At 47.8% G+C, this 20289-nt stretch overlaps 1 protein-coding gene across 2 annotated transcripts in view; it reads left to right on the forward strand.

Moving 5' to 3' along the window:
- The window catches only part of Nrp2 (neuropilin 2), a 112943-nt gene that overhangs the window by 52425 nt on the left and 40229 nt on the right, over window positions 1-20289 (forward strand). For both annotated transcript variants that reach the window (XM_032901198.1, XM_032901197.1), the window contains exons 8-12: window positions 5435-5579; window positions 7334-7683; window positions 9565-9709; window positions 13678-13794; window positions 16714-16854. In XM_032901198.1, coding sequence (XP_032757089.1) covers window positions 5435-5579; window positions 7334-7683; window positions 9565-9709; window positions 13678-13794; window positions 16714-16854 — 898 coding nt within the window. The remainder of the gene's footprint in view (window positions 1-5434; window positions 5580-7333; window positions 7684-9564; window positions 9710-13677; window positions 13795-16713; window positions 16855-20289) is intronic.

The following is a 20289-nucleotide window of genomic DNA, read 5'->3' on the forward strand; positions in this document are numbered from 1 at the left end:
TGAAGGCTGGCTTAGAAAGAGAATGTGAGACAACCGGGGTGGGGGTGCCCTTGTTCCCACCTCAGGATAAGTTACTGCCGGTCCAAGTGACTGTGGCCTCCCAGATTCCCCCACCTTCCTCTTCTGCCTGCACTGCTCTCCTCAGTATCTGCACCAAGCACACTGAAACAGAGAGCTTTGGATGCAATGAAACATTTATTAATGGGGAGAAATAATTTTGAAGAAAGAAATCCTCTGCATAAATTCTACCTCAGGGCTTGAGCATAGAATCATCTTTGAGGATCGTTTCTGCTTCCTTGGCAGTCCCGAAGCTTAGAGAGTTCAGGTGTTTACAGCCACACAGAAGTAAACAGTAGGCTGAGGCATATGTAGAGAAGCATCAGGTAAACTACGGAAGCCCTTCTCATGCTGCACACCACACTCGTATGAAGAGCAAGTTGCCTACCAATGGGTCATCCTCATTTAGGAAGCTTCCACAGCTACTAGACCTGAATGCTGAATGGTGTCCCTGTTCTCAGGTGCGCAATGGCCTTTCCAGAATCTTCTCCTGTGTCCTTGCATCTATACCACCCCAGACACATGGATGATGCATAGCGCGTGGGATGAGTCTTACAGTAGGCTGCAAAGCTCTTGCCCACACTTTATAAAAGAAATCCAGAAAAGGTGACTAAAGCTAGAAGTGGGCAGATATAGGGAGAGATTAAAAATCATCGGTGATTCTGTCTTGTTAGAAGGATCAATTTTTTTTTAGTATGTAAGAAGTGATTTTTTTTTCTTCTGCATTATATTATATTGTTCATAAAATCCAAGCCTGGGCATCCTGAGTCCAGCGGATCAGTGTGGACTGTCTTTTGGGGGTGTTAGACAACAACCAAACTGAGGTTGGCTAGCTTGTAGCTGATTTACCTCCTCCTCCACCTGAGGGACACATCAGAAATCCATCCCATGCTGCTAGGCTTCCGCTTCTGTCCTACTGGAAATAAAGCAGAGGCCTCAGGAGTCGATCTGAAAATGCTGGATTATGTTCAGAATTCAGTGAGGCACCAAATGGATTATGAAGCCACTTTGTGCCCTGGACTGGTTTTTGGACTTGGTTTGAACAGATGCTCTTCAAGAAAGCTCTTTACTCGACGTAGCTCCTTTAAAGAACAATACACGTGTAGGTATTGAACTAGCAACCTTCAGAAAGGTAGAGTCAGCTTGAACACACTCCTGCCTGTCCTTTGGGTAGTGTAGTAGTCTTTTTCTTTTAAAATGAATAAAACGTATATCCTCTTCAACTTGCTACTTTTTAAACAGTTGTTAAAATTCTATCATGCTTGGATGTTCCTATCTGGTATAAGATACATGAGCAATCTATTGATTTTTTTCTTACCATTTCAAACACCTTACTGCCAAGGTTTGGCTTGACAGTTTTTGAGCACAGGCAGGAGCTAGGAGTGAATGGTCTCTTAACTCTCCCAATTGTCCGAAGGCCCATTTACGATTGTGACTTTGTTCCTGCTCTAACGTTTGGCCTGGGTATTGTGCAGACACTGGAGATGGTCACAAGGGCTGGTAGGTTCTAGTATCTACCTGCAAGCGTCTAATGACTTTATCTTCCTAAAGGAGAAATTAAAGTATCTAAGGTTTATCGATCTGCCTATAGTGATTTAGTGAGTCGGCAGAGAATGGGGAATAAAACCAATTTCCTGGCACCATTTCCCAGGCACCCTACCCCTTACTTTCCGATGCCTAGAATCCATCTCAGGGAATTTGATCAGAAAACGTATGATGGGTGATTCTAAAACCACAGAAGCATTGAGAAAGTCATAAAGATGTATAATATATGATAGCATTTACCAGCTATAAATAGGGGAGATGCAGGGAGAAAAATAGAGACCTTGTAAATCCATTGGGTCAGGAGAAATAGAAACTGCTTAATATTTCATTAAAAATGGATTTTCATAAATTGTACTTTGATATCTTTGGGCCAAAGGCAGTACATGAGGACTAAGGCGTTCTTATTCATTACTCTCGGTTATTAATAATTTGAACTGTTATTGAACCAACACATCAACAAGGTATATCCTGCCTATGAATGGAGCACTCACCATGTGTTCTGGGCACTATTTGGATTGAATTAAACATCCACAGCAATTGCCCACAAAAGCACTTAGATTGTAAGGAACAATGGGTCACTCAAGTGCCCTTTTACAAAGTGGATGTTCTGAGAGGAGTTCAAACCATGGAGAATCTTGTGGAGAAACGCTTAGAATCTGCTGGCCAGCCGGGGCCTAGCAAATCAACTCACGCCGAGCCCCCACTTAACAGTGAAGGACATTGTGGCCCCGAGGGAGATGGAGACATTTGCCTACCTTATGAGCTAATTAGCATCGGAGCCCAGCTCCAGGCTCCTGATTACGTGACAGGGTTTGTTTTATTCTCTCTGCCACACTCTGAGTGAAAGGTGTGCAGAAGTTTTCAGAAGGATGATACTTCCTCTGCAGAGAGTCTGGACACAGGGCAGGCCGAGGTACAAGGTCAGAAGCCAAAAATGCAAGCAGGAGGAATCTAAACTTGGAAACGTGAAGAATAGTCAGAACCCAAATTCCAAAAGGGCATTGTTAGCTTGCAGAGATTGGAGAAGAGTGAGCAAAATTGATCAGCAGAATAGAATCCCATGCGAGACACACGGATCAGTCATGTGCTTATCTCTCGTCCTGACTGAAGGTGCTGGAGGTGGAGTTTGAGGACCTTCATCCAAAGCTCATGGTCCCATGCGTTCGTTCATGGGAAGATCAAACTCTCGCTTGGTGGGTGCATCTGAGCTCGTGCACGCCAGGGCCCACATGCTGCACATCTCTGCCTACACTGCCCACCTCCAAGGACATGCCAGCTATTCAATCATTTTTCTAAGAAGGGAGGGTCGAGAGTTAGGCACAGAGGGATGTGTCTGCAATCCCAGCGCTCAGGAAGCTAAGGCAGGAGGATCTCAAGTTCAAACTTGACTAAACTACACCATGAATTGCAGGCCAACATGAGCTACAAAGTCATACCCTGTACCAGAAAAGGCAGAGGGAGAAAACAAAACAAAACAAAGGTTTTCTGGAATTATATGCCAAGGCTGAGAAATCAGGGGGGTTCAGATAAGATAAAATTGGATATTAAAAATGCATAAAGCATGCTGTGTTTCTAAACGGTACCAGCATGGTGTATGCGTTGTAGATTAGCAGCAGTGTGCAAGTTCAAATCCTTCCAGCTCTCCAATTACGGGTTCATGTGCCAACTAAAGCCACCTCCAATAGGACCTGCTTAGTGTCTCCTGATGAAGGCCACACGCAGTCACCATCACCATCCACGGGGAACATCCAGAAGTGGCCCCCACTGCTCACAGCCCTGCTGAAGTCAGCAGAGTGCTTCATTTGCTGCTCCCTTGCCAAAACAAAACAAAAAAGTTTCTGTTGTGTGCTAAACTCCATTCATCTCTTCAACTCGGCCAGCTCCTCCAGCCCTTTCCTCCCTGCTGGAGAATTGTAGTCAACACGAAGGGAGAAATGTGAATAACAAGGCCAGGTCCTTCCTGGACCTGATTATCCACACAGTGATGCATGCAGATCTGAAAGGGTCAGGTGGCTCTCCCCACAGGCCTTCTGCCAGGTGCTGGCTCTGCCTAGCCTGGTCTCTTCGCTGCTCCCAGTCGGCAGCCACTGTAAAGGCGGCAGCAGGGTCAAGCCTGGGCAAGAGGAGTGGCCCTTCTCCCTGTCGTTAGAGAAGCTGCAGGAGGGCCATCAGTTGCCTTAGGATCCAGCCCTGGAGAGCTACCTAGGGAGAAGAAGGAGCGTGGAGCAGGGTGGTTGAATAGGATTCTTACAGATGTGGTGGGTTTCATCTTGTGGGTTTAGCACAGTGGACGGACGACACCCATTTTGTTGTTGTTATTGCTTTGTTTTGTTTTTGTATTTGTTTTCTGCGTAGAGCAAGCTGTTTACCTAACTTCATTAGGCTACAAGGGTGTGAAGCCTCTGTCCTTTACTCCTTTCATCTGTGGGGGGTTCTTAACTGCCTCTAGCTAAGCAAATAGAAACTGTGGAGAGGTCGCAGTTGCCAAATGGTAAGGTTCCCAGTTTATAGAGCGCATCGTCGATCATCTATGAGCTTATCATGATATTCTGCTCTTCCCAAAACCACTCCATAGTGGGATTGAACACTCATTGGGCCACATCACTAGTCTGTGACTTTACTTCTATTTAAACCATGACGGGAATACGACTCCTAGCCACCATCTGCATGCTGAGCTAAGGGTTAACCAAGGAACCATAGATCTGAATGTCACAGATCCACAGAGCAGTTCCCTTGTAAGTGTGGTACCCGGTCATTGTGCTAAGAGTGTCCGGCTTCATAGATGTTCAGATATACTAGTTTTCCATCTCGCTTTTCTCCAGCCTGTCTGTGCCTAAACACAGCATGAGAAAATGCTGGTCCAGGAAGACTGGCCATGAGTAAATACCCAAGGTCCTGTGGTTGTTAGATGTATGGCAGACAGGATTTAGAAACGACAGTCGGCTGCTTGGTTTTTTCCATCCACCCTTATCCGGGGAAGCTAAAGCCACATATTCGTGCTCTGGTTACTTATTTTTAATGAAGAACATACAGATACACGAGGTCCATATGGCAATTATTGATTCGAACCATCTGGTAAGCCAGGGCTTGTGCCTACCATGTTAGGTCAGAAGCTACTCCAAAAAGCCTTTCCTCCCATAAGAGAGGCCCCGGTCAGCTGGGGACAGGGATGGATTTCATTACAGGCTGGGGGCTACACTGAGAGGAAGCTGGAGCACAACTCTTAAGAGGCTGTCTACAACCCTGACCCTACAATAAAGAGCAGAGAGAACCAAGGAAAGTGTTGACTGACAGGAGGTACGGGGTAGAAGGCGCCCCTCACCCGCTCACTCTCTCAGAATGGGGAAGTGTCTAAGGAACTAACAAAAACACCAGTGAAGGGCCGTGCAGCTAGCAACTGCCTGTAAGTGGCCCCGAGTGCCTCCCACACGAGGAACAGGGCGTGTCAAGTTCAAGCTAGTGTGTGAGGTCTGCTGGCCCTGACAGATGACTTGTCTACCTCCTCTGTAACCACTGTGCTTTTCCCCCCTTCTCCTTATTAGCTTCTGAAGTGTTTTCTTTTTCAAATCTCCTTCCTCTGTTTGTTCTCAGCCCAGAAGCAAAATATCCCTGCCTTCCAAAACTTTTTTGCAGAGTTCATCCTTTGTTATTCGGTTGGAGCAGGATGAGAAACTAATTATTTTTCACAGTGGTTCTAAGAAGCCCAACACAACAAAGCCACTGGTGATCTTTAGCCATCGGAGGGAGCTCTCCTGCCCCTCTCGGTGACTGCTCCAGTGCTGGCATCATAACGAACGCTCTCAGTGACACCGCTTTGCGTCTTTCTTTGCAGGTATTCCAGGCTAACAATGATGCCACCGAGTTGGTTCTGAACAAGCTCCACACGCCGCTGCTGACTCGTTTCATCAGGATCCGCCCGCAGACGTGGCATTTGGGCATAGCCCTTCGACTGGAGCTCTTCGGTTGCCGGGTCACAGGTGAGGAGGAAGGGCGGTTCTGGTGAGGCCTGGGAATCAGTTGCATCCTAGGCTTCTCCCCTCTCTCTGAATCTATAAGGTTGTGCCATGTGACCTTCCCAAAAGGAAGTGGCTCAAAGTCCTACCAGACTTATTCTCTTCATGTATTTCTCCATCCAGCCAGCCAATATGTTCTTACTAAGCCTGTGTTTATTTCTACTGGTTAAAACGTATTGAGCGATGATTGACACCAGATTGCAGCCCCACCCTAAGTGTGCTATCTTTTATTATTCCTATGTGTCATAGGTGTTGTCATTGTCCTCACTTTGCACAATAGAAAACCAAGAGTTAAAGAACTTAGTCCCCAGTAAGTGATGGTACCATGGTAACCTAGGTAACTTGAGTTTCAGATAATGCTCTCTGCTACTTTATATACAAACCAAGATCTAGACACGTCACTATAGACACAACGGGAACATGCCAGACCCAGGCCAGTGTGGGCGTATGGACGAGTTAGATGGATGAGTTAATAGGAAACAAGATGGTAAATAAATGAAAATCAGAAAACTATGAAGAATATCTGGAAACAGGATGGGCCTCGTGACCCCTGAAGTGTTCTGTAGAAGACTTGACATAGCCTGGCAGGTCAAGAAATTCTTCGGTGACAATGAGTTACCGAGGTCAGAGGGCAGACAAACCAGACAGTACCTGCCGAAGAGTGATTAGAAAGCAGATACTCAGTGGTGATCGCTGCTTGCTTCTTGGCACTGTAGCAAAAGAGTGGAGAGACAGTGTGTGAGGACTGCATCTGAAGGAACAATGGCACTCCCATGGGCTAAGACTCATGGGCTGCACAGGAGAGAGCATCAGAGTAGGATCAGAGGCCTTTGGTAGACCGGTACAATGGTATAGTTGTGAGACCATGGCGATTAGACCAGCAATAGTGTGAACATTTACAGGTCAGTCACTTCCACTCTGAACTCCACCTAGAAGGGCAAGCTGATTCTTTGACATGGAAGGGTACTCAATGTCCATCCACCCGCTTGCCTACCTCTCCTCACTCCATCTCTGTCTAAGAGCACACCAGGGAATGGCCCTGCTTATGGCTTCTTGTTCGAGCACCCTGCATCTGCGCCTTCTCTGCATCGTTCATGGCTCTCTCCTGTACATTATGCTGCCTGTTTATTACACCAAAGGTGACTCTGGTGAAGTTATTAGATTCTGATAGGCAATAACTTAACCCTGGTCACTATCCATCCAGAAGGTGATGGAACCGGGACCTGCACCTAGGAAACTATAAGCCCATCTTGTAGGCAAAATGGTCTTCCACTGTGCTCACCGTCCTTGAGAAAGTCAGTGGGGATCAGGTGTTGTGGATAGATGTGCCAACACACATTCTCAGAAGCCCTGATCAGAGCCATAAATACAGCCACTGTGTACTTAGGTGTACCAGGCACTGTTCTAAGGCCTTCGCTGAGGTGAGTCCTCACAACAGATAGGCACTGCTCAAGAGTACTCCTTTAGACTTGGGGGGCTCGATGCATGGAACAATTAAATCACTTGACCAAAACTGTACAGCTAAGTAAGCAGGAGGGTGAACATATAACCAGGCATTCTGAGTCCAAGTTCAGGCTCTGAATCACAGCACTCTACAGCGTCAAAATACAAAATAAAATAAATAAGCACGTGACCTGATGGCCTGATAGCTGCTAGGGGGTGGGCTTCAATTAGTGGGTCTCAGCCATGACTTCTAGTATTCTCCTTGTCTCTCCTAGATGCACCCTGCTCCAACATGCTGGGAATGCTCTCGGGCCTCATTGCTGATACCCAGATCTCTGCCTCCTCCACCCGAGAGTACCTCTGGAGCCCCAGTGCTGCCCGCCTGGTTAGCAGCCGCTCTGGCTGGTTCCCTCGGAACCCTCAAGCCCAGCCAGGTGAAGAATGGCTTCAGGTGGATCTGGGGACACCCAAGACGGTGAAAGGCGTTATCATCCAGGGGGCCCGCGGAGGAGACAGTATCACTGCCATGGAAGCCAGGGCATTTGTACGCAAGTTCAAAGTCTCCTACAGCCTAAATGGCAAGGACTGGGAATATATCCAGGACCCCAGGACTCAGCAGCCAAAGGTAGGCCATTCACAGAAACTCTGCTGCCATTCTAAACAGAGAGTTTCAATGGGGTACAGGGAACTGGGGTACTGATGTCCCATCTAGTAGATATCCATCAAATTCCATCAGCCCAACAAAACACGTACCAACCAAGACACAATGTTGCCCAGGGCCTGGTTGCCTAATTTAGTTAGGTTCATTCATCATCCCCATAACCCTCTATGAAGTCTACTCTTTGGTCACTCACGTTTCAGAGATGACAAAACTGAGGCTTATGTTATTCCAGAGTCACACTGTATTTTGGTGCTTGAGCCATGATTCAGAAACCAAAAGTCAGATTCCAAAGCCCAGATACCTATGCAGTGCTTATGAAGTTTGGTAGCCTTCACAGCCCCTTCTGGATAAAGTTTCCTTGAAACGGGCCAGACATCCCAAGGGGATGTGGTTGTTGGAGGCCAAGCTATAGACACTGGGAGTTACTTCCAACAATAACTGTTTTTCTGAACGTTACGCTCCGTTGTATTTTCTTAGTCTTGATTGCTCAGATCTTTTCCCGCCTGCCTCTTACACTGAGTTTGCAAGAAGAGAATCTTATGCTGGGCCAGAAGTTCAGGCCAGAGCAGCCCACAGCTCTTCTTCCCAGCCATGGAAGAAAGGAAGGCTGACCTTCACCCTAGCATTCAAGGAGGCTCAGATAGGACAGCACCCCATGCCTCTTCCCTCTCCAGATTCATCTCCTGGTAGGCCAGGCTAGCTGGTCCTCATTTCTACGTTACTTTTGACTGCAGACATGCAGGGTTCTCAACAAGAAAGGACTCCTCCCTGTGATAACCAAAGTTTTGCTTTCTGAATGCATAAGCAAGGGCTAAGTTGGTTACTTATGAACTCCCAGATCACAATTCCAGGGCCTTGAAAAGACCAAGGGTTTGGGAACCAGAACCTTCAATGAGAAGCGCAGGAACTAGAAATTTCCCCAGCGATAGCTAACCATGACTCTTAGTGAAAGAAATGATCTTGGCCCTGCCTAAGGCAGCACCCTTACTTTGAAAGCTGTCCTGAGCACCTACAGTTGGCTGACACCCAGACATCCCTGAACATCACAGCTGTCCTCTCCCTGTGTGAGGGACCCCACGGTGGCTCTGGATAGGATCCCCACACAGCTCTTTACACATTGGCAATCCAGGAGAGGTTTCTTTAGGTGGAATTGCTGCTGATAGACAAAGCTCTAGAAGACTATCTCAGGCCATCAGTTTGTAACCAAGAGGATGCCCTTACTATCCTAAAGAAGGAGCAGCCATTTTTCTTTCTGACTGTCAGTATACTTGGAATTGTTGGCCCCATGCTTCTTGGCATTGAATAACCTGAAAGTTATTCATCCGTGTGGGCAAGCATCCCGCCAACTCTACCCCATCCCATCCACGTACCTTAGACTTACAGATTTCCAGGCATCTGGAAAAGAAAACACTTTTCTAAAAACTAAAAAAATAAAATAAAATAAAAAATAAGACAAGGAATCTGGGATGTTTGCTTGCCTACTGGTTTTTATTTTAAAGATAGGAGTCTTTTTAAAGATGGTGCATCAACCTCAAAAACATTACTGGATCTCCGATTATGGTTTTAATTTTCCTTTTTTTTTCCTTTCTGGACAAGGTCAGCTTAAATCTCATTTGCAGCTCAGACTTCCCCTGACAATGGCCATTCTAATGATACCTGATTTCCATATCCCAAGGTCCCTCGTGGACTTTCCAAATGAACAAAGACCTTGGTTTGAAATAAAGCTGGTAGAGGGTAGTGCCCCCATGAATCAACCATGAAGCCAACTTCTGGGTTAGGTGTGGTTGGGGAGAGGTACTCAGGGAGGAGCCCCACATGGGGGCTGAACAACCTGTCTCCCTACAGCTGTTTGAAGGGAACATGCACTATGACACCCCCGACATCCGAAGGTTCGATCCAGTTCCAGCACAGTACGTGCGGGTATACCCAGAGAGGTGGTCACCAGCGGGCATCGGGATGAGGCTGGAGGTCCTGGGCTGTGACTGGACAGGTAAGGGGGATTCGCTCTCCATGTCTTTCCCATTTGATCTTGGTATCCTAGGAGGGGGAGAGAGGCAGTCAGCCCTCGGGAAGCAGACATCACTGTGTACCTGCTATATTCTTGGGACCACCTCTGAACTTGGAGAAATCTCTCGAGGGAAGCAGTTTGTCCTTGGTCAGGGATCACTTCAGTTCTTCAACGGGAGTCTCTCAAAAACAAATCATAACCACCCACCACCCACCCAAATTCAATTAGACCCCAGCTCTTCAGGCCAGGGGGCTGTGGCTGTTGATTTAGGAAAGAAAAACCCTCTCATGATAATAAAGTAATCCGTTTATGTCTGAATCTGGCCTCCAGATGTCAGAAGCTCAGAGACAGCATTTTCCTTTCAAAGCCACAGCTGTAAAAGGCATCTATTTGCTCAGAGGGGACAGCATGGTGCAAGGGTGCATCTTCCCAGGCTGCAGCTGTCCTCCTGCTCCTTCCTGACCTTCTAAGAAGCACAGCCCTGGGGCAAGGGCCTCTGGGAATTCTCCCTGTGAGGGTGAGGCCCAGAGCTCACTCCTGGGAAAGCCAGATCCCTCTGAATCAGACCCCACCTAGCCTCTGGCCACTGGCTCTACTTCTTCCTCAGAGCGGGCACAGACTGTCAAAATGAGCTTTGGGAGTCACCTGGAGCTCAGAGCCCCACCCAGTGCCAGCAGGAGCCGCCAGTAGGCTGCGCTCTCCTGCCCCTCCCCACCAGGGCCCCAGGTAATCCCATTTTCCTGTCTGCTGTATCTGTCACTGGCAGGATGGCATGAAGGATTAATAAGGGCATGTCAGAGAAGTGCTTTGGGCTCCCATGGAGAAAAGTGTTGCCTGTGTGGGGCCTACAAGTGCACAGAGGAATCCTGGGCAGACGTGCTGGCCAGGAATGGGGCCCAAGTTCACTTCTAGGCTTGGAAGTGAAGACACTATCATGGAATCTATACTAGTTGGGAGACTCTCTTTCTTTCTTTCTTTCTTTCTTTCTTTCTTTCTTTCTTTCTTTCCTTCTTTCTTTCTCTCTCTCTCTCACACACACACACACACACAAACATACACACACACACACACACACACACACACACACACCACACTTGTAGGACTAAAGCTGAGTCCCCCAATGCCTGAATATATGTCGATTGTGCCTCACCAGTACTAAAAACTCACCTCAGACATTAACTAGTTTCATTTACCCACCTTAGGCTTAGAACTATAGAGAATCCAGAAACTCCTAGGCTAGGCTAGTGGATGCTACATTTGTCTCAAGTTAAACCGAATCTCCATTGCAGCCCCTTTTGTTGCAAGCACACACATGTGAACATATGGGGAAGTTCTTGGATTCCAGAATGATGACTAAATTCAAGTCCTTCCCTGGCCATCACTAGGAGCAGAGCCTAGGACGAATGACTTCATCTTTTACCTGGGAAGTAGGAGTGGCATCGGTCTGTCACAGAGCCCTGCAGCTGTTAGGAGATGGCATGGAGTAACAGTGGGCAGTATTTTGGTTGCTACCCAACACTGGCAGGCAGGTTACAGGCAAATGTAACAAAGAGGGGATCCCCAAGCAGTGCTCAACCTGTGTGCGTCCTACAAGATTACAGCTCAGACATCTAAAAAGCTATCATAACCCATTAAATCGATTCTGTAGTCTACTGATGAGCATGATACATGGTTCAAAAACAAACCAGAACTAAGCCTACTGCCCTTTCACAGGCTGGGAAACTGAGTCCCAGGAAGGTCATTCAGCGGGCTGAGGGCCAAGTCACACTTCCCTCTGACCCCCTTTCCTTCTGTGCCATGCCTCGTCCAGTCTGGCCTTGCTTGATGGACAGTTGCTGATGTCCTCTTCCCTCATTGCCCCTCCAACCCGAACCTGCCCCAAATTGCCCCGGTGACAGTAACAGGTTTCCCATTTCAAAGCCCAACCCTGCTCTTGGAAGATCAGAGATGGGGCGTGTTTCCCTCTGCCCAGCCTTCGAGCCTTTGAAGTCTCTGACATCTGGTTTTAATTTTGGAGGACCACTGCTGTTTGGCGAAGTTACCTCAGAGCACCCAGGACAAACAGTGGGCACAGAGACAGGCTCCCATTTCCTCGCTTTGCCTCACACACTCTGCCCACTTGTCCCGTGATCAGCCCCTCGATGCCCCTGCGTTCCATTTCGTCTCCTCCCACCAACTGCCCGGCTTTGCCTGAAACTTCCAGTCCTTAGCACACATTCTTATAGTTTTTAAAATCGCCATCTCTGTTGGCAACTCACCCTTGGTTCCCTTTTTTTTTCCCTTCCCCAAAAAGGATAACAGAAAAATTAAAGGGCTGGGCTGAACCGGTCCGACTAAATAATTTAGCAGGCCTGCTTCACCGTTAGCCAGTTTGTTTAGGTTTCGAATGATTACTTCTTGCCTTGCCGCCCATAGTTTGCGTTACAATTGAGTTTGAGACTCCATGACACGGTGACAAATTTGAACTCACAAATTAGGACGCTTCGAGGTTATTTGTTATTTACTTTGAGCAAAAAGCAGCCACGGCAATGGGGAACACGAAAGGTTACGTGCGCAGTGTTTAATAGCAGAAAGGCAGGAAGTCGACCATGAAAAAGCTTTTCAGTGTATTTACCCATCTCCTCAGCTCCTGGCTTTACTAAACGGCATCCTGAAAGGTGCCCCTCCAAGGCACCTAATCACATGGAACAGCGCAAAGGCGTGTGCACCCAGACGGGAGGGGCGGGGCCCTTGCTCCTCCGGGGCATCTTGTTGAAGGACACCTCTAGGATACACTCGCAGCTCCATAACACAAGCCTTTCCAGAACCCTTCCCACCCCGCCCAGGGCCTGAGTCACAACCTCATTCATTCCCCAAATAGTTGGTGAATGAGTGACCGGGAGCCACTAAACAAGTGAATGAGCGGATGTGTGAATCACCTACCTGGCCCAGGTGGGAACCGACAGCCTACAGCGTAGGCTGGGTTTATTGTGGCCTCCTTATTAGAGCATTGCTTACGAGCTGCCAACCCTGGAGGTTTCACTGAGGGATGAGGCTCGCCCTTGCTGGGGGGGAGGCTTTGGAAGAACTAGCGAGAGTAGGCTTTCTGCTCTCTGGGTCTCTGTCTATCGAATAAAGTCATGGTGCCTTGGTGGCACCTTGCCCACCACTCCTATCTCCACCGTGCCTGACTGGTTTGGCTGTTCTCAGTTTCCCTACACAATGGTAGCTGTATTCAGTGGGTGTTTTAATTTGCCATACCTTGGCCAGAAGGTGTAGCCCGAATTACTTTCACCTAGCCCGAGTCTCTTTAAATCCATCTTCCCATCTGTCCGTGTCCATGAAACACCAGCAGGGTCTGGACTTAGGCCTCTCAAGTTGCTATTTCACGTATAGCTTTGGCGACAAGCTCTTCTGACTATTTTATCCGTAGGTGGGCCCTGAGGGCCAGATTGTTTTATAGAGTTAATTTCGATTCCAAATAAATCCTGTCTAGCATAGTGAAAGGGTGTGTTTTGGGCAAGCAGGACCATCGAGCCCACCAGCAGCCATGGAGCAGCCGAGCATTGGGGCCCATTTCCCTTGTAACCAGAATAACCTTCAATGTCATGGAGACATTTCTGTTGCTTTGGGTGGGCGACATTCATTTTGACTGTGTGCTTTGCCACACCGCCCTCTTAACAGAACACCCAAATGCAATTCAGCTCCACTCTGGGACCAACATTACCCAATCCCTCCGCCATGGTTGCTGCTTTTGTGCTGCCCTTAGAGCCTGCAGTATGGGGTTCATATCCATGCCTCTCGAAGCTTCGTCCAACCGAAGTGATCCTTGCTCCACCAACGGTTCACAAGGGTGAATTCATGACTGTGCGCATCTTCCCTTTCCTCCTCACAAGACCACACCTTGTCGCCTGCTGGGTGGCAGTGCGGCCTGCTGCAGCAATTTTCTTTCTCTGTTCCCCTTCACGCAGACTCAAAGCCCACAGTGGAGACGCTGGGACCCACCGTAAAGAGTGAAGAGACCACCACCCCATATCCCATGGATGAGGATGCCACGGAGTGTGGGGAAAACTGCAGCTTTGAGGATGGTAAGGGTTGGGATGGGCATCATATTTCATCTTGGATGGCACAGGTACAGACAAGGCAGATGGCCCAGGATCAGGCAAGAACTTGGGATCCCTTGGCTTAGAAGTCCACACAAACTTTCAGAAGGATTCGGGGGGTGGGGGGAGTACAAATACTCAGAGGTCTGAGTCAGTGGCTACTAGAACCACTCAGATATTGTAACAACTAGAGTAACCCTACGGATACAAATCCAGGCTTAAGAAGAGGGGCTGAGTTCTCATTTAGTTAAAGGAAAACCATTCCCAGCTTTAGAAATAATAGCAGTGTCAGCTTTTCCTGCTAGAACGTTCCTCTGTGGTACAGTCATAGGAAGACCTGATGTCTGTTTTAGGGGGCAGGGAAAGGGTACTGTCTGTGATATCCAAGGGTCAATCGCACTTCCCTGTGTCTTGCTATAAGCTCAATTTATGAAAGCATAGCAGGGATGGTTCTACCAGACGACATCACATCTGCAGGGATCACACAGATGACATCACATCTGCAGGGATCACACAGGCAGGGGCAGGGTGTGAGGGTCCTCAGCCAGTGCTTTGGAACCCCAAGGGATCCTAGTTCTTGGCTCATCTCTTCACCTGGAAAATCTGTATCCCCCTCATTTTATCTTCTAAACACATCCAACTCTGTAACGGAAAGATCCCAAATGTAAGATTTTTTTTTTTAATCCTACTGTTCAGCTCCCTGTGTGTTGATAAAAAGCCACAACTTTTACTACACCTGGCATTTTTGGCTGGACTTTTAAGTTTGACAGCCTCGATTGACAGTAAATTACTGATCGTTGTTAAATGTTCATTAAACAAAACGAGGGAAGATTGGCAAGGAGACTTGAGAAGGGACGCAAAGATGTTGATAGCTGGTGAAACCACGATGCCTGCTCACAGCCAGGAGGCAACATGGGAAACTGCCCGGAGAGTATGGATGGCTCCAAAAAATAGCCACTAAGAAGAATGGGATGAAAGCCAAACATTAATGCTGAAGTTCTGGGACTGAAGAATGATAATTTAGTGCACATGCTTTGGGGTGTGTGCTTGGTAGATTGTATGGGTAGAGAATACTGTTGGTCAGGGTTAGTTGAATACAAAATCTTGACGTTTTAATGAACTCGTTTTAGCTTCATAATGAGAAGTGGAGAATCTTCCAAGACGTGTCTGAGACAGAGAGCCGAAAAAATGAAACTTACGGGAAGTTAGTGCACAGCTTTGAATTCACAGAGTTAGCATGTCAGGAGGCTTGGGAATGGGGAGTCTCTCTAAACGGCAATCCAAAGGAAAATTTAAGGGTTCTGCTGCAAAATTTCAGAAGTTTATTTTTAATATAATTTTACCGTTTACAGCGGTTTGTTTGATTTGAGGTTTCTTTGATGGTTTCCTCCCTTCTTTTTCGTCAAAGATCTTTTTTGTGGAATTTGGTTCCTGAGATATTGTATGTGTATAAACATTACAGGGGAATTATGGTATATTGAGTTACTCCGCATTTTTGAATGGAAAAATAGACATGCAGAAATTGTGGAGAGGAGGGTGCGGCGAGGGTTGGAGACTGACTTCCCCAAGCCACAGGTTGATGCTTCTGTGATGGCTTCCACGTGTTTCCTCTCCCTCCAGCTGACTTGGCCAAGGGTGGGCAAACACTGACTGTTCCCTCTTGGGAAGGGGGCACACCGTAGGGTCTGCTGGTAACTACATCCTGCTGCTGAGGTCAGCAGAACCTTCTCTGGAGCCAAGCTTCCTCCACCCCATGGTGGGCAATTTGTTTCTACCTGGCTGATGTTGCCTTTGGACATTTTAGCCAGACTTCTGAGCCTCCCTGTTGAGATTCCTCTCTGGGAACTTGGGAACGGAAGTGAGAAGACCCAGGACCCACATCCACCCTGCTACCAGCTTTGCCAAGGCTTTTCCTCTGTCGCTGGCTGGCAAGTGTCCACATTTGGTTCCCCATTTTCTCTTTCCCCGCCTCCACACCACCCCCATTTAATTCAGAGATTGGTATTAACTCTACTGGGTTTTCGGAACTGGGCGGAACCCCAGCAAAAACCCACTTGGTTTCACTTTTGGGCTCAGTTGGGTAAGTCTCCGAAAGTAGATAGGGCGGAGGTATTATGTGGTCATATTTTAGAGATTTGTGGAGAACATGTCCTTCCCCTCCCTGGGATCCCAACCCAACCTTCAAGAGCTCAGCACAACATACGCCAAAGTAACTAGGATTACGGGCCCGAGCCGCCATGCCTAACATATAAAAATACCCATCTTACTCAGCACCGAGCTGGGTATCTCCTTCATCTTCACTCTTAATGTGTCAGATTCCCCACCTGGCAACGCCAAACTAAGCAGCCCTCAGAAATAAGGGCCGTGTCCCAAAGAGGTGAAGGAGAGCGAATGAGCCAGCCTGGTTTCCGAGGTCACTTCCCTTGCATCGGCCAGAAGTTCCCGGGCATTCAGGTCTCTCTGGGTGCTAATGGGCTGCCCCATCTCTGCTGAGAGCCAGGTTGGCAGGAGATGAGATGAGCCTTTTGAGGAGCCAGCCTTCTACTTGAGGCACTGGGGAGACATTCTTCTCTGGCATTTAGGGAACAGCAATTTTCACATTTGTCTGCTCTCCGAGGTAGAAAGAAGAGGCTGATTAGAGCCTGAAGCCATTTGGTGGCCTCGTTTATAATTGCTTACTATGGGAACCACTGGCAGCCTTGGCTTTCACGCCTGGGAAGGATGAGACCAAAGCCTGACCCGAAAGTCAGCCATCGCCAAGATGTCTGAAATGCATGAGCAAAGGGAAGCCCTTCTTTTCTGCCTCCTACTCAGGTCTTGCCAGCCATTGAAGTAGCACCCCGTGGCTAGTCTCTGGAACTGCTTCATTTGCCTGCCTTTTAGTTACTTTTCTTTCCCTTTTAGACAAAGATTTGCAACTTCCTTCAGGATTCAACTGCAACTTTGATTTTCCTGAAGAGCCCTGTGGTTGGATGTACGACCATGCCAAGTGGCTGCGGAGTACCTGGATCAGCAGTGCCAACCCCAACGACAGAACGTTTCCCGGTAAGGCAGTGGAGGCAGCCTATGAAAGATGGAAAGTTGGCTTGCACATGCTTGGGTCCCAAGTCCCTTGCAAGCTCAGAAGTTCCCACTGCAAGGCAGTTGTCTGCTCTTTCACCACAAACCACCACAGACACCAGCACACACACTGGCTAGCTAGTGGTTCCTAGCCCATTGAGAATTTCAGCACAGCTTGAAGTTGCTAGGGAGAAAGAGAACCAGGGTAAAAGAGAGAAAGAAGAAGCCATTGAGAGGGCCCTGGGAGGTGGGAGGAGTCCGCTAGTGTTCTCCTGTTCCCCTAGCCACCACTAGCTACTACTGTCACATAGCCTCTTGTCAACAACAAGGTAGGTATTGTTTCCAAAGCTGTTCACTGGGAAACTGCTGACTTTGATTCTGACTCGTAGTTCCGTGGGTACCACCTCTCTCGGAGTCCATCAAGGCAAAGCACGGAAATGCTGCCACGTACAAGGCAGGACACCACAGTTGTGATGCCGGTGGGTGTGTCTTAGCAAAGAGCCAGATACTTGGCCTGTGAAGGAGACTTGCAGTCAGACCTTGGCATATCCGTATACCATCTTTTGACTCCAAAGAGCCAGATCTCGGAAGCCCATCCTGACACTGTAGATAGGCACTGCTTTTAGCCCCTGTGAACAAAGAGAAAGAAAAGGTATCTTCTGGTGTGCTTTAGCAATTGCCTTCTGGAAATACTCAACAAGAGACTTTCCAAGGATTGAAACAAAGTCCCAAACTTGCTTGACAAGGTGTGCCACATTCAATGGTAAAAATGCTCTCCCCACAGTAGCCACAGACTTGGAGGTGGAGCTGAGACAGGCAAGAGGAGGGCTGGGAGAGTGTTTGTCCATTGTACAGATACCAGGAGCATAAATCACCTCCAGAGCTAGGGATACTGAAATAATTAGGAAAGGTCGAGTTGGGGTATTTATTATTTTCCTTTTTTTAATGTAATTTAATACAGTTTTATGTGATTTAATTTTTAATAATGACTATATTTAATTGGCTTGTGAAATTCTAGAAAATTTAACAAGTGGCCCTCACAAGCCAGCACACATTGGTCTAAAAATACTTTTGTTCCCTTTCAGTTGCCATTCACCTCCTGCCGGGACCTCAGGTGCCCATTAATAAGGCTCTGAGAGAAAAGAGGGTTAATTCTGAAAATTTAGCAGACCAAAGAGGGTACTGGGGGCCGGCTAGAAAATGGAAGGGGGGCTTCCCTCTTACTGGCTTCTTCAGAGATGCCCTCACCCCAAATGCTGATGGTGCCTCCTCTGGTTCCCAGGAGGTGGGGGTACTGGGGGGTAAGCTCTAGAGGAACCCTCGGGGCCACTTTCCTGCCACAGCCCACACTTGCTTTCCCAGAGGGTCACAGCATCTGCTCTGAAGAAAACCATTTTCATATTTCAAGTGTTTATCTCTTTAGCATTTGAGTGCTGGCTCAGAGAGATTTGTATCTGAGGATCACTACAGCCTCGGGCACAGGAGAGAGCACTTACCCCAGTCCCAGCTCCCGTCCCCCCTCCCCCTCTCAGGCTCTGCAATAATGCTTAATTAATATAATGAGCCTCCTGCACGTTGGGAAAAAAATTACTTATTTTTATAACCCAGCCTGGATTCTTCATTTCATTTCCTCTCCTTTGAGACTGGGTCCAATTAATTGGTGGTTTTTCCCGGCCCCCGTCTTTATCTGAATGTAAGAAAGGTGGATGGGGTAGATGTGTGTATGTGTTTACATTTTGTCTGCATGAGAGATAGAACAGCTTGGCTTGGCTGAGGCACTTTAAATAAAGGGCTGTACACATGAACACTCTGAGGGGTGGGAGGGTTTATCATCTCTTATCCAGGGTCCTTTCTAATCCTCCGGCTCCCCCTCCCCTATGCTTCTGAGAGGTTTCCTCTGATGGTGTCTAAGGCTAGCCCTACTTAGACCATGGCCACCAGTGAACTAGTGACAGTTCTGCCAAAGCTTCTTCTGCCTCCCCTCTGCCATAGCCTGCTGTCCTTTACTTCCACCAGCTTTGTTCAGACCCCACCCTCACCTGAGTGCCTGCTCCCTTGACCCTTGCTGCTGGTTGGAAATGGTAGTCTTTGCTTTCATTTCAGCTAATCCATTATTACACTCGGGAGCAGGGGGTTGGGGGGCACTTTTCAGAACAGGCCAGGGAAGTGGGCAGAATTCCAACCTCTGGCAGAACAGTTGGGGACAGAAAGAAAATTAGGGCCATAAGGAACCACTGGGCTTAATGTTGTTCCTGTCTTAAGACGCTGAGAAGGAAAATAATTATTTTCCTTTTCCAGAGGCATCACTGAAGTTTGGGAAAGGGACACGTGCAACCTGACTCCGGGAAACACAATCATAATATTGTTCTCAGAACCCTTTATCCTCAGATGATTCAAAACCCCATCTTCTCTGTTTTCCCACTGTCCTGCTTACAAAATACTGAATCACATTGCAAGCAGAAGATAGACACCCTTTCTGTTTGGGGTGGTCCCTTCTTGTTCTTTAAAAAAATGGGTCCCCAAGGGAAGCAGTGAGGAGAAAGGAAACAGCTGTTGCTGGACTCGGGGCTGGGAGGATGCTAATGGGCACAGAATGCCGGGCGCCTGGCCCCAAACCTGTAAGGCACTGTGTCACCCTACTTTGCTCTTCCACAAAGAGACCAGCCCCATGGCTCTCTAGAAGGATGCCCCATGCTTCATCCCCTCCACAGTGAGTGTGCAAACAGAAGTCATTAAATTTTGGAAAGGCGGTATCTCAGTCAAACACGGAGGAGGTGAGGATGAAGGGGGAGGGAGCGGGGTGGGGTGGCCATGCTGAAATTCAACACAGACAGTGGATCACAAGTGTCCATGGAAACTACTTACATTGCTGAGATATTTTCTGATTGAGTTGTTTTCTCGTGTTTTCTTTCCTTTCCTTGCTCCCTTTTAAGTCAGCAATTAGTTCTGTTCCTTTGGCTAGTGGTAATGGTTGCTCCAGGCTGACAAGACACCCACTGGTTTCATTCCACTGTTTTTGTTTTTCAACATCGCCTTGCAAGCCACTCAGAATTTCTTTTTTTAGCTCTTGTGGCTAAACTGCCCAGAGTGTGTTCACACCACCCCCACCCCGACTGTGCTCCAGATCCAGTGACCCCTGGTGGTAGCAGAGGAGCCCGACCCGCCCTCCCTGACAAGCCACTTTGTCTTCTCTCTGAAGCTACAAAGACATGGGGTCATTCTTAGGAGAACAGGCCTGTTTAGAATTCTGAGAATGATCAGTGTTGGGTCTTTAAGGAAGGACACAAGCTCTCCTCGAGATGACCCGTATCCAGTTCTCCAACGTTGAGTAAGGAGCTCCCCACCACCACCACAGCTGTTTGTGGCTATTTCTAATTTAATTTTAATGAGTTAAGCTTGTTCCAGCTAATGCTTCAGTTC

Source organism: Rattus rattus, chromosome 4 (genome assembly GCF_011064425.1).
Source record: "Rattus rattus isolate New Zealand chromosome 4, Rrattus_CSIRO_v1, whole genome shotgun sequence".
NCBI classification, from domain to species: Eukaryota; Metazoa; Chordata; class Mammalia; order Rodentia; family Muridae; genus Rattus; species Rattus rattus.